The 15155-nt window shown below is 40.5% G+C and overlaps 1 protein-coding gene across 2 annotated transcripts in view; it reads right to left on the bottom strand.

Annotated features, from left to right (window-relative positions):
- pcca (propionyl-CoA carboxylase subunit alpha) overlaps positions 1 to 15155 on the bottom strand; it is a 99651-nt gene that overhangs the window by 18412 nt on the left and 66084 nt on the right. For both annotated transcript variants that reach the window (XM_063010544.1, XM_063010543.1), the window contains exons 18-20: positions 12368 to 12470; positions 7683 to 7781; positions 5071 to 5124 (exon numbers count right to left, since the gene is read on the bottom strand). In XM_063010544.1, the coding sequence (XP_062866614.1) occupies positions 5071 to 5124; positions 7683 to 7781; positions 12368 to 12470 (256 nt within the window). The remainder of the gene's footprint in view (positions 1 to 5070; positions 5125 to 7682; positions 7782 to 12367; positions 12471 to 15155) is intronic.

Below are 15155 nucleotides of genomic sequence, written 5' to 3' on the forward strand. Positions count from 1 at the left end.
CTGGTGGTCCAGTAGTACAAAGACCAAGCCCAACTAATTAAGTGGAATTAAGTGTAGACTGTGTTTGGCTGAAAATCTGAGTCAGGTTGCCCTTGTATTTAGCAACTTCCTAACCTTGACTTCCAACGATGTCATGCTATAGCCAGGCTAATTTTAGTCAGTGGGTGACACTTGGTTATTAATCACAGTTCTTGTAGAAACATCCGGAAAGTTAAAGGAAGGGAAATGCCCTACTTTCCAGGAATTCAACCAAGGAAGTTTTGTAACCTCGTGTACGACAGGTCACACAAGGTCCAGAAGTTGGCAACCTCTGGATGACCCTTGTGTGACAAAACTGGTCCACAATGGTATGGTCACATTTGAAATCTGCCTTTTTTATGTTTGCCATGCAAAAAAGCATTTACAATGTTTCTTCCACAACTATACTGTGATATACTAAGGTGAACATGCACAGGTTCATTTATATACATATTTTGTTTATGCATTTTCTCCCCTTTTTCTCCCTTTTTAGTGCGTCCAATTGCCCGATTGCGTCATGCTTCCTCTCCACCAATGCCGATTCCTGCTCTGATTGAGGAGAACGAAGCTAACCCACGCCCCCTCCGACACGTGGGCAGCATGCCGTATGCATCTTATCACCTAGACTTCGACGAGTGCAGTGCAGCACAGCACTGTGTATGGAGAGACACACCCTGAGAGCACTGTTTTCTCATCTCTGTGCAGGCGCCATCAATCAGCCAGCAGAGGTCGTAATTGCATTAGTTATGAGAGAGAGACCTGACCATTGAAGAACAGTGAAAGGGGGCTAAAAAAGCATGTAGAGAAATAGATGGACCACAGTCAGTAATTGTAGAACTACAAAGTGCTTCTATATGGTAAGTGGAGCTGATAAAAATGGACAGTGAGTGTAAAAACAAGGGGTGGTTTTAATGTTATGGCTGATCAGTGTGTATATCTGTGTTTAGCTGTAATTACCTCACTGTTTCACTTTTAAACTTGTGTTATAGCTCGGAGTGCTGAGAAATTGTGAGAATCAGCTTTTCAGAGAGAGTCTAAAACGCTTATTGTTAAAAAAAAAAAAGCTTAACTTTGATTAATGTATTAAAAGAATGACATAGAAACACTAAACTTCTCTTAATTATTACTGCTCATAAGTTCTCTCCACTAATGAAGTTCCACACTCGTTGTTTTAGTACAAGAAGTCATGTTGAGCTTCGTGCACAGTCACACTTCATAGGAAATTACGGCACAGCAGCGCAAAAGCGATTTTGTCACCTCATGTGAATTACTAGTCTCACTAAGGAATACAGTATTCCAAGATTAAGCAGCTTCATGATTAAGAAGCATAAGGAAACAATAAAGAGATAAAAGGTTTAATTGTATTTTTTTTAATTATATTTAGCTGTTTTCAATTGTATTTCAGTGTTATTTTCAGTGTATAAGCATCAAAAACAACCGCATAATTTTACATTAGTCTAAAAAATATGCAGTTCTACGGGACCATGGAACTCAACGCCACTCCCAGAACCAACTGACGTCGAGTTTCAAGGTACCCCAGTATTAACACAGTGTTCCTAATAAAGTGGCTAGTACATTTGTGAGCTTTGAGAGGTTTTCTTTAGGAACACAAAGACTAGCTAACCTTATAGCCTTTTCTATTTTTAAAGCGGTCACATGGGCACCTGTGAGGGAGTGCAGATCCCATGTGATCGGAGGGGAAACCCTAAAAACTGTTAAAGCTCAGCGGGGTCCTCTTGTTCTGCCGGACAGAAGTCGTACCTCAACATGCACAGAATGACCGGAAGTGGCTCCTGTGGTAGCCTTTAACGCGCCGGTGCTTTGAGCCAGGCCGCTAATATCTAACCGTGGTTTTGAAGCGTGTACCACCCACTGAGCGGACGCATGCACGAGTCCTCCGTGAGCTACAGATTTAACTTCCTGTATGGTGTGTTTTTAAAGGTTGTTTGTTTGCTTAGGCGTTAGGCTGCTATAGATTGAAGGCAGGTATTGTGTAAGTTGAAAAGGGGCATCATGGGTGGCACGTAGTGATTTGTGGCGGCGTCGTGGCACCTGGACTTGGTAAAGATGCCAGGTTTGACCTCAGCGGTTGAGAACGTGTGAGTTTTCAGTTCACTTCATGTCGGGTGGGAATTCCATATTGTCTCTCTCACCGGCGTGTGTATCCTGTCCCCTACCGACACCCAAACTATAACTCACTCATTTCTTCCTGCTTTTTCATCCTCATTCTCATCCTCAGCATGGAACACAGGATCCAATACGCTACATGGCCAAAAGTATTTGGACACCTGAGCATGAGCTTGTTGAACAGCCTAATTTTAAAATCAATGCAATTTAAAAAGAGTGACCCCTGTGTGACCTTTCAGCTATTACAACAGCCACTCTTCTGTGAAGGCTTCTGTGTAGTATGTGAAGTACGTCTATGGGAAGTATGTCTGTGCCCATGCAGTCAAAAGAGCATTTGTATGGCTGGGCACTGATGCTGTTCGAGAAAGGCCAAGCCGTAGCCTAGTGGTTAAGGTACAGGACTCGTAATCAGAAGGTTGCTGGTTCAAGCCCCACCACTGCCAGGATGCTGCTGTTGGGCACTTGAGCAAGGCCCTTAACCCTCAGTTGCTCAGACTGTATGCTATAACTGTAATGTAAGTCGCTTTGGATAAAGGCGTCTGCTAAATGCTGGTGTTTGGTTCGGTGTGTTTGAGAAAGCTTCAGTTCATTTTCCAATTCATTGAAAAGCTGTTCAGTGATCAGTGGCTGAGGTCAGGAATCTGTGCTCACCACTGGAGGGGCACAGTCATGCTGGAGCAGGAAAGGGCCTTCCCTAAACTGCTGCAAAGTTGGAAGTATATAATTTCCTTTGTATAACAGGTTGATTACATTTCTTAGCAAGTGTTGTGGCTGAAATGCACAAATTTAATAATTAAAAGGGGCGTCCCAATACTTTTGTCCATATAGTGTATAAAAGAGATGTGAATAAAAGAATACAACATAAAAAAATTCATTCACTGAAGGGAAGGAAAATGATCTGACAGCCCTGTGTAAAAATAAATAAAAGCCACCTCAGTGCTCAATCAACTAATTAATCAAATGTAATTAATTATGGGGTTCAGCTGGACTAAACAGTCAGGCTTTATTACTGTACTCCTGTTTAATCTAAACATCACATACATAGCTGCACACAAGCTGCACGATGTAAAGAATTTCTGGAACTAAGAGGGTTTTAAAGCCATCTCAAATGCACTGGGACTCCACAGTGAGAGCCGTTATCTTTATATAGCAAAAAAAAAAAAAAAAAAGTCAAACAGTGGTAAATCATCCCAGAACTGGCCAGAAATCAAAACTCCTCTGGATACACATCAAGATCTCATATCTCATTCAGGAGGTCACAAAAAAACCCAGACAAAAAACTCCAAGCTGGGTTCACCACAGATCAGGTTAGTGTTGACCCCGAGATGGGGTTAGTCTTCGTTATAAAGTTCTATAGACTCGTCAGTGGATCATTTTGTTACTTCTGATGCATACTAACACAACGTTCCACAATATGAACATCATACCAACAGATATAGACTCTTATTGTAGTGTGCTGGTGTGGAGTTCTGCTGTTTTAGAGCCACGTCACCTTATAACTTATAAGCTTATAAATGACGAAACCTTGAAATCTGTTCTCTACCAGAAAATCCTAAGTGAAAATGCCTGTTTAACACAGGAATTCATTACATTTGCTGCTGCTTATCAATGACACCAACCAGGTATTAAGGAATGCATTAGTTTTTCAAGTGATATACACTAATCAGCCATAACATTAAAACCACCTCCTTGTTTCTACACTCACTGTCCATTTTATCAGCTCCACTTACCATATAGAAGCACTTTGTAGTTCTACAATTACTGACTGTGGTCCATCTGTTTCTCTACATACCTTTTTGGCCTGCTTTCACCCTGTTCTTTAATGGTCAGGACCCCCACATGTGTTAGTGTGTGTTGTGCTTGTATGAGTGGATCAGACACAGCAGCGCTGCTGGAGTTTTTAAATACTGTGTCCACTCTATTAGACACTCCTACCTAGTTGGTCCACCTTGTAGATGTAAAGTCAGAGACAGTCGCTCATCTATTGCTGCTGTTTGAATTGGTCATTTTCTAGACCTTCATCAGTGGTCACAGGACGCTGCACACGGGGCGCTGTTGGCTGGATATTTTTGGTTGGTGGACTATTCTCAGTCCAGCAGTGACAGTGAGGTGTTTAAAAACACCATCAGCATTGCTGTGTCTGATCCACTCATACCAGCACAACACACACTAACACACCAAAACCATGCCAGTGCAGTGCTGAGAATGATCCACCACCCAAATAATACCTACTCTGTAGTGGTCCTGGGAGAGTCCTGACCATTAAGAACAGCATGAAAGGGGGCTAACAAAGCATGCAGAGAAACAGATGGACAACAGTCAGTAATTGTAGAACTACAAAGTGCTCCTATATGGTAAGTGGAGCTGATAAAATGGACAGTTGTGTGTACAAACAAGGAGGTGGTTTTAATGTTATGGCTGATCGGTGTATATACTCTATGACCAAAATTATGTGGACACCTGACAATGTGCTCGTTTGTCATCCCATTATAAAACCATGGGCAAAATATACAGTATAATACATATTTGAAACTTTACCCCCTACCACTACCAGAGTGTGTGCTGAAAAAATCATTTAGGTCACATACAGTATACTGACTTGGGGCCCCATCAGTATGTGAGTATTATGTAGTAGGCTATTTTGAACACAGCCCGTGTCTTTTTGGACCTTTTTTATGCAGTCATGATGGAACCTCTTCAAACTGTTGCCACAAAGTTCTAAGCATATTATTCTTTTTAGATACTTAATTCCACACACATTAGCAATGGGTGTAGCTAAAACACCTAAACCTAGAAGTATGTGGACTTGCTGTGCACATACTTTTGGTCATGTAGTGTATTTGTTGCATAACCTTTTTTTCTCCCTCAATAAATAAAATAAACATTAAAAACAATGATCTACATTTTGAACTTGGCTGAACTTACCAAAGTGCCCAGATACTGCAGTGTGATTTCTCCAGAGGCATCACGTGAAAGACACTGAAACAACAAACAGCAGTGAAAAGTCACAAGATGCAATCAGAACACGTTTACCACGTGTGAGAACGAACACGTACACGGAGGACAACATTTTAGAAATTAATGACAATATACGAGGGATCTTCAAAAAGTTTCCACACTTTTATATTTCGGTTGGATCGGTGAGGGCGGGAATAGTAGAGAGTGTGAGAGAGCTTATAGCGCGGATTTAGCGCCATCTGATTTCCACCTTTTTGGGCGCTCAATGAAGCTTTAAGGGGAAGAAGATTTTCATGTGATGATGATGATGCATCACAAAGGAAGGTGATTATGTAAAAAAGTGATGTAAAGTGCGGAAAAAGAACCTCGTATTTATTTTGAGGTCAGCCTGCGCGCCCAACCTGTCCAAGAGCTTTCACTCCTCTTGACAATTGGAAGCTGCAATAGCGACCTCTGCTGGCTGAAAGTACCGACATGCTATGTATAGCCTTCCTCAGTCTGGGTAGGGGTCTGCAGCAGTGGTGGAGGGATATAATAAATGCGGGATCTACTTCACAGTCTGCACTACAGACGTTTCCAATAAAGTGGATGTTTAAATTCAGTGATTGTTAAGTCCAGTGGAAGCTTGACCATATCTCACTCACTCACTCACTCACTCACTCACTCACTCACTCACTCACTCACTCACTCACTCACTCACTCACTCACTCACTCACTCTCTAAACTGCTTATCCAATCAGGGTCATGGGGGGGTGCTAGAGCCTATCCCAGCTTTTCAATTGGTGCAAGGCACACAGTAACACCCTGGACGGGGTGCCAGTCCATCGCAGGGCAGACACACACACACACACACACACACACACACACACACATAGGGCAATTTAGTGTCTCCAATTAACCTGACTGAATGTTTTTAGACTGTGGGAAGAAACCCGGAGCTCCTGGAGAAAACCCACACAGACACGGGGAGAACATGCAAACTCCACACAGAAAGACCCGGACCGCCTCGTCTGGGAATCGAACCTAGGACCTTCTTGCTGTGAGGCGACAGTGCTACCCACCAAGCCACTGTGCCACACCCTTGACCTGATCTGGTGTTTTTCAAACTATTCTACAGTCATGACATCAGTATATATATATTAGCAACATCATCATATCGAAAGTGTTTGCACCATAAGGTGCACCTGGTCCTGTAGTCCTGTAATTCTTCTGTATTTGTAGCTGTTATGCAACCATCCACCAGATGACTGTTCCGGTTTATGAATCCAACTTGGAAACATAATTGGACCATACTTGTCCATACTTCAATCTATAAGGATGTAGATGTATGTACAGCTCATGAGTCCAGGTTTTGTGTTCTTTCCACCAAGTCAGGTGTCTTTGTGCATAGGCGTATGATGCAAAAATGATCTAAATGGCCGCTTTGACTGCATCATGAAGGGGGTTATTAAATGACGTGGTTATTTTTTGGCTGCATGGTTGGCTGTTGGAAACCCTCCCCGAGGAGTCACATTGAGTGTACACCATACGGCTCTGTGTGGGAACCCAACGTCGTCAGGTGATAAGAAGCAATCCCAGATTAGACAGGTGCTGGAGGGGGCGTGTAGAGATCTGGCTCTCCTTGATCTGATCAGGAGTTGTGCAAGCAGCAACGGATTCACAATTGGGAAATGGAGAAGACTTTATTTATTATTTATTTAGTTGTTTTAGGCTGTGCTTACACCATGGTTATATTCATGGCAGAAAGGGTAGATAATTGATGTCAGTCTATCACCCACCTTATGTTGTTCTTTAACAGCGCTCTTTTATACCAATTTCTTTTAAGAAATTAAGGATTGTTTTCATTTTGGCTTGGCTAAAGATTTATGTCATAGTCTTAGTATTGATGGAGTCTGTAGTTCCTGTGAGTATTTAGTACATTAAGTCAGTCAGTGTTAGATAGAAAGAGGTATTCTGCAGGTATCACAGAGTGAATGATTTTCCTCCCTCACAAAATATGAATGTGTTAATCGTGTGTGACCAATGCGTCATCTGGGGGGAAGTCTAGAAATAAATGTCTGATGGTAGTTCCTAGTAGTTTACGTGTTGAATGCAGCAGATCTGATCAGCATAATAACCTGAGTGACTTTGATCAGAGTCAAATTATTATGGCCGAACGACTGGGTGGAGATATCTCAAAAAGGTAAGGTGTGCTCACAGGCATGGTGGAGACTCCCTAATGTCAGGGGACATAAGGATATGGTATCTGATACAGACCAACTACAAGCTACTGTGGCTTAAATTAAAGATCATTTTGAATCTGGTGAACGTGTCCCTTCTAGGCATGGTGTTTAGTAGGCGCAGATCAGTCAGAATGCCCATGCTAACTACTGTCCACTGTTGCACCTGCAATGAGGTGCAAAGGCATCAGAACTGGACATCAAAGCAATAGAAAAAGATAGAATAGTTGAAGGACCAGATATCACTGATACCCCATACTACACAGCTGTTTTGACAACATACTGTATTGAGCTGGTGGTCTTAATGTTTTGGCTCATGAGTGTATGCAGTAAGAAGTGTGTGTGTGTGTGTGTGTGTACCTGCAGGGCTCTGTGGTTGCCATTGATAATGAGAGGCAGAAGACTGGAAGCCAGATTCCACTCGCCAGAAAGCTCTACTTTCTCTCCGTCAATCTCCACCTACACACACACACACACACACACACACACAGAAAGAGAGAGGTACATGCTTTATTAGTCATTTATTAACATGGTTAAGATTAGAAAGTACACAGATTAAATTTGGACTGTAAGTGGGGGGTAGAATAGAAGCAAAATAGCAACACGTCACAGAATATGTAAATTTTTTTAATAAGATCCTGCTCCACAATTACTCTCCCAAGTCATATTTAGTCATATCCAATTACCCGATCTCATTTTGCTTTTCTCTACTCCTGCAGACCTCCACTCCTGACCGAAAAACGCCATAACTAACACACGCCCCCTCTAACGTGTGCAGTAGCCTACTACTTCTTTTCACCTGCACCAGGCGGGTTCATATGGAGATCCGTATCGCGCACAGAGAGTTACACACTGATCTCTATTATCCCCGTCTCATTGTGCATGTGGCAAACAGCCAGCAGAGATCGTAAATGCAGCCAGCCAAGCAGAATTGAGATTTAAACTTATGAGCATCTCACTTTAAGCAATAAGACTGGAGCTGAGTGTCACATATATGACCAAAAGTATATGGTCACATGACCTGAGCTTGTTCGACATCCTATTTTTAAGCCATGTGCATCACTGTCCAGTTAAAGCTTCCTCACAGCTTTAACAGCCTGTGTTTATTTGTGATTTTCAATAAGAAAGGCTTACAGTCAGTGTTCCTATACATCTCTCATCTCAAAGATGCTCAGTGGAAGGAATGTCAGGCCACTGGAGTTCCTTTCCACCAAACTCATCAAACAATGTCTTTATGGACCTTCCTCAAACTGTTCACACAAAGTAAGATCGTATGTATTATACACTGTAGGCATGAGGGTTATGGGTGTGGCTAAAATACCTAAACTCAGTAATTAGAAGGTGTGTCAACATACTTAGAATGTGTGTGAGTCTACATCTGGTACGGTCAGTGTGATATTCCCAGTCCACCTGATGCCTTTAAGAAAAAAACAGGAGCTGCCCCCCCACCACACACACACAGAGCAAACTTAAAAACAGTATCAAGGGGCTCACTTACAGCCCAGAACCACTTGTATAAACAAAAGTACAGATCACTCCCTGTCAGTGGCCATTTAAGCCATTAGGACCTCTGAACTTTTAGAAGCAGGGGGTCCAGTTTGAAGTGGCGTCCCAGGGCGAACACTCACACTACATGTCTCAAAGGACAAGAGTTATAGGATAGTGAGATACTTGCAAATGAAATCTGTCAATTTTCTATTTTTGGGTTGGGGAGGCGTCATGTTTCTATAAATGCCTATTTTTAATTATTGGTATTTTTTTTTTATAATAATTTTTAAACGTTTTAGTGCCCCAAGCTGGGCTGTTTCTTTCCACCCACCCGTAACCTTTCAAGTCTGTTCCATGTTGTGTTGAAATTTAACACTGCTCGCTGACTATTCAATAATGGAACAAAACAACTGGTCCCAGATCAGTATTCCAGCCCAAGATTTGACAGACGTGACCACAGATGTGCACAGCTGTGAGAAACCCGTAACCATTCTGGGTCAGCTCCTTGAGGCAGATTCGGGATCAGAGTCCAGCTCGAAATCCTCTATAATTCGATTACAAGGGCCGTGGGGAGATGATCCCGAATCTGCAGGTTTACCCTGAGCTGGGTGACCCATACGGACCCCCTGAGGGTGCTTTCATCCCAGTGAAGTTCCACAGGTGTACAAACACACAGGCAATGAGTGACACTTCAAACTCCCACAATTCCCTCGCGCAGTGCCAATTCCTTTCACAGCTGATCCGAAAAAGAAGACATCCCAAAGGAGACGGAGTAAGGGTGGGAAACGACCGATGGATTCGAGAGGGAGAAAAGAAGCTGGTGTTTAGTCCATGTCTTTTTTAATATTGAACATTTTTAACAAGCCTCATAATGTGATTTAACTTTTCTGACCAGTGCTGAATAAGACCAGTTTAGACCAGTTGGTATTTAGATCAATTACAGTAAAGAGAAACAGCTGTGAACACCTGGCATTTTGGTGCTTTTCAAAAGTGGTAAAAGTGATCAATTAATATTGGGTTTTATGACAAGCAGGGTTGCCAAATATTAACAAAACCTGCCAAACTTTGCTTCAAGATCAGTCAAACTGAAACCACACAAAACTCAAAGCATAAAATTAGCGGCATAGTGGGAGCAAGAAAATTGAAACTAGGGCTGACTGGATACCACTTTTTTATGTCCGATACTGATACCGATACTGCAAATTGGGTGATAGGGATACCAATCCGATACCGTCATTTCTCCTCTCAAACAACTAAGCAGTAATAATACATGTATCAGTGCACCATGGTTAAACTAGCTATCTAAATAACAATGCTCACACTGTGAGTAATAATACAGAACCTACAACATCACACTTATGCAAAACTGCTGTTTTTATTTTAACTTTTACACACAGAAGATTTAGCAGCATTTTTGGCTTGTTTAACAAAAGTGTCTACAATTGGAAGATGTGGATGTCAATCAAACGCGATGGACCAATTAGAATTTACGCAGAGTTTGGTTGTTTGGTTGAGATTTTCCATTAAAGTTCTGTCACGTTTTTAGATTGTTAAACCCTGCTGGATTTTGAAGAGGACATCTGTGGCTAAAATTATTCATAACAATAATGGATTAATCATTGAGGATGTGAGAGATCTCCAAGCCAGGACAAGATAGGTTTTCAAGATAGGTTATCTCAGGTGAGCGATTTATCATTTATAAAGCGATTTGTATTGTGTTTAAACAGTGTGTTTAGATGTGGCAGTAGTAGATGAATATTTATTGTGTTTAAACAGTGTTTTTAGATGTGGCAGTAGTAGATGATTTTTATTGTGTTTAAACAGTGTGTGTAGATGTGGCAGTAGTAGATGAATATTTATTGTGTTTAAACAGTGTTTTTAGATGTGGCAGTAGTAGATGATTTTTATTGTGTTTAAACAGTGTGTTTAGATGTGGCAGTAGTAGATGATTTTATTGTGTTTAAACAGTGTGTTTAGATGTGGCAGTAGTAGATGATTTTATTGTGTTTAAACAGTGTTTTAGATGTGGCAGTATTAGATGATTTTTATTGTGTTTAAACAGTGTGTTTAGATGTGGCAGTAGTAGATGATTTTTATTGTTTAAACAGTGTGTTTAGATGTGGCAGTAGTAGATGATTTTATTGTGTTTAAACAGTGTGTTTAGATGTGGCAGTAGTAGATGATTTTTATTGTTTAAACAGTGTGTTTAGATGTGGCAGTAGTAGATGATTTTATTGTGTTTAAACAGTGTGTTTAGATGTGGCAGTAGTAGATGATTTTTATTGTGTTTAAACAGTGTTTTTGGATGTGGCAGTAGTAGATGATTTTATTGTGTTTAAACAGTGCTTTTGGATGTGGCAGTAGTAGATGATTTTATTGTGTTTAAACAGTGCTTTTAGATGTCACAGTAGTATATGATTTTTATTGTGTTTAAACAGTGTGTTTAGATGTGGCAGTAGTAGATGATTTTTTTTGTGTTTAAACAGTGTGTGTATATGTGGCAGTAGTAGATGATTTTTATTGTGTTTAAACTGTTTTTAGATGTGGCAGTAGTAGATGATTTTTTCAAATGCTAAAAGTTTTTAGTAGATCAGTGTGTTTTAATTTCTGAATGGCTGTTGCGGATGAGTTGTAGATCAGTGGCACATGTTAATGATATCATCAAGAGTGAGCTGGCAATAAACGGCACTCTGTTGGAGCGTATATTTGTGTGTTATTTGCTTTACACACAAACAATGGTCTTATTTACATTAAGTGTTATTTACATTAAGCAACGTTTTTTTCCTTTCTATATCCGATCCAGTGATTTGGGCCAATATCGCACCGATACTGATACAGCGGATCGGTGCCAGCCCTAATTGAAACCCTTACATAAACTGCTCAGACTTCATTCCAGTTTACCAACTCATAACCTCAAATCCCTCTGTTTATATCAGTACGAACTCTTTACATCCCTCAAGTACTACATTTCTTCATTTCAAACTCTTGAACAGTTCATCTCAATAAATGAAAGCTATTTCATATATCAACTATTTTAAAACATTAACATTTTCGGCATTTAGACTTCCAGTACTGTGACAGTATACAGTCTAAGCAATTGAGGGTGAAGGGCCTTGCTCAAGGGCCCAACAGTGGCAACCTGGCAGTGATGTGGCTTTAGCGACCTTTGGATTACTAGACCACTAGGCTACAACTGCCCAGATTACTAGTCCAGTACCTTAACCGCTAGGCTACAACTGGTCTGTATATTCACTGTATTGCCAAAAGTATGAGGACACCACTTGTAATTACTGAGTTCAGGTGTTTCAGCCATTCTCACTACTAACAGGCATGATATGATTATGCTTCCAACTTTGCAACTCAAGCAACTGAGGGTTAGTGAACGCTGCTCAGGGGTCCAACAGTGGCAGTGTGGAGGTGGTGGGGCTTGAACCGGAAACCTTCTGATTTCTAGTCCAGTACCTTAACTGCTGAGCTACTACTGTGCTGCAGGAATGAATGGACATAAAAAAGAAAACAAGAACAAATTTTAAAAAAAGGAGTTTGATGACACTCACTGTGTAGTTTGTACCAGAGCGAGAAACACACAACGTATGAACTGCATTATCCAGTTCCACACACAGCTCCCAGCTCTTCCTCTCCTGAGGGGTGGTGGACACTCTGAAACACACACAATCAGTTTGTGATTTCTGGACTACAGGTCACTGCAGAGTATTATTTATTTATTTATTAGGATTTTAAGGTCATTTACACACTTTATTTACATTCATGACAGGACAGGTAGTTACTGGTTACACAAGATTTATCAAGTTTAACGTCAAACACAGTCATGGACAATTTTGTATTTCCAATTCACCTGACTGCATGAGAAAACCAGAGCTCCCAGAGTAAACCCACACAGACACTGGGAGAACATGCAAACTCCACACAGAAAGGACCTGGACCTGCTTGCTGTGAGGCCATATAATTGTGGCACAGTTTTTTTGTGATAGAATTCTATACAGCTGGGCTTAGATGTATATACAATATTATACAACAGTTAGTTCCGACCGTACAATCTGATTGGTTGAGAAGCGTTCTAACCGTGCTGATATTCGTGACAACAGCACGGGCTTTTCACACCACAACTGTATTACTCCGCTGACGCGTTGCCAGTAACGACAAGCTGCATGCACACTGTTGTAATATGCCTTTAAGACGTTAAAGGGTTAACACAGAATACGGAGTTATGCTTGATGCCGTATACGCATGCGTGGGTTCAGTTTAAGGATGCAATAAAACAAAGCTCTACTGAACAGTTTATCTCCTGTATTTCTTTCCAATAATACTTCACACACAAACGTGCACGCAGGCGACACAGCTCCCGATCACGTTTTAAATCCGTGATCTGATATACAATCTATCGCACTGTATAGGGAACATAACCAATTGTCTAATTTACTATCTAGTGCACTGTGTAGCGAACATAAATCCGTGATTTGATACACATTCTAGTGCACTATGTAGGGAACTTTAATGTGTTTGTAACGCGAACAGTTAGCATAATAGCCCAGTTAGCAGCTCCTAAAAGTTCTGTTATCACCCATATCCTTTGGTGTGTGCAAGAAGTTTTTTTATTTCTTTTTTTCCCTTCGGAGGTTGTTACCTTTTTCTTGTTGTTGTTCTTACCTCCCTGAAATGAGTTTTTGCAACTTGGGATGTCTGCTTTGTAGTGTTAAACTTTATATTTGTTGTGGAACTACTTTTTGGCGGAAGGTATTGTCAATATTAAAGCATATTTATGATTAAATTTAGGGCTTCTTTGATTTATTTTCTTTCTTTATTTTGTGAAAACTGTTGTTCGTGTGTTATCACGAATAACATCACGGCTGTGATGATCTACGGCACTCGCCTTCGGCTCGTGCCTGCGACCGAATCACAGCCGTGATGTTATTCGTGATAACACACTCCCTCTCGTGTTCTATTGCTTAACTATATGGCCAGAAGTATGTGGACACTTGACATTGAACAGGTTGGACATTCCATTTCAAAAACAAGTAGAATTTAAACAGAACGACCTCTATGTGATCATTTCAGCTGTAACAACAGACTTTGAAATAGGTCTGTGGGAACTTGTGCCCAGAGCATTTATATGTTGGACCCAAAACCCTCACTTGATGTTTAAGTTAATTCCACAGCTGTTCAGTAGTGCTGAGGTCAGGGCTCTGTACAGGACACTGGAGTTTCTTTAAACCAAGATTTTATTCTTGTCTTTATAGAAACTGCTTGATACACTGGGGTACAGTCATGCTGAAAGGTGCCAGAGGGCCTTCCATAAACTGTAGCTGCATAGTTGGAAGCATAGAATTTTTGGGTCATTCCGCTAAATTGGTGCCATTTCTGTCCCCAGGACATTAGATGGATGGATGGATGGATGGATGGATAGATGGACAGACAGACAGACAGCAAAAATTATTAAAGTACAAAAGTACTAAAGTACAGGAGTGTTAGTGTAAAACTAACTTTAAAATACATTTTTATTAAGGATAGTGTCCTGCACATTGATCTAATTGCAAATTTAACATTTATAACTGAAAATGTTAGGAACAACTTCCTATGATACTGAATAAATGAGTAAAATCTTTCAGAAATGCTTTTTTCCTTGTATTGTTTGGTGACTTTATATCCCATCTTTGTTATTTATATTTATATCCCATTAGAAATGTATAATAATGTGGAAAATACATGTCCCCTGGTTTTTACAGTCCTGTTACTAAGATTTAACCTATTCATCCTTCTGATGGACATTTACATTACATTTTCATTTTCAGCATTTAGCAGACGCCTGTATCCAAAGCGACTTACATTACAGTTACAGTATACAATCTGAGCAATTGAGGGTTGAGGGCCTTGCTCAAGAGCCCAACAGCAGCAACCTGGCAGTGGTGAGGCTTGAACCAGCAACCTTTTTGATTACTAGTCCAATACCCTAACCACTAGGCTATGACTGTACATGATCTGTATCTACTGAAGACCATGGGAAGAGCAAAAGTAAGTTCTCCATTTCCCTTGTATGTTTGATAATATTGTAACTCTGACTGAGAAGATCTCTGCGTACACTCATTTTACCTACATTTTATCTTTTATTTAAAAAACATTTTTATGATAAATCATTAGACTGTGCCCACTGTTTTCATGTTTTTAGCATGAACTTCATGCTTCTATATTCTATGTATTTACTAATTCTATGTTAAAAATGAAACAAAGTTGTCTGAGATTGACCAAATGCACATTCTAAGTAGTTAAGTATGTGTGTTACTAGATTCAGTGTCGAACAAAGATAAAAAATGTAAAAAGTTTAATTTC

The sequence above is a fragment of the Trichomycterus rosablanca genome, chromosome 15 (assembly GCF_030014385.1).
Source record: "Trichomycterus rosablanca isolate fTriRos1 chromosome 15, fTriRos1.hap1, whole genome shotgun sequence".
NCBI classification, from domain to species: Eukaryota; Metazoa; Chordata; class Actinopteri; order Siluriformes; family Trichomycteridae; genus Trichomycterus; species Trichomycterus rosablanca.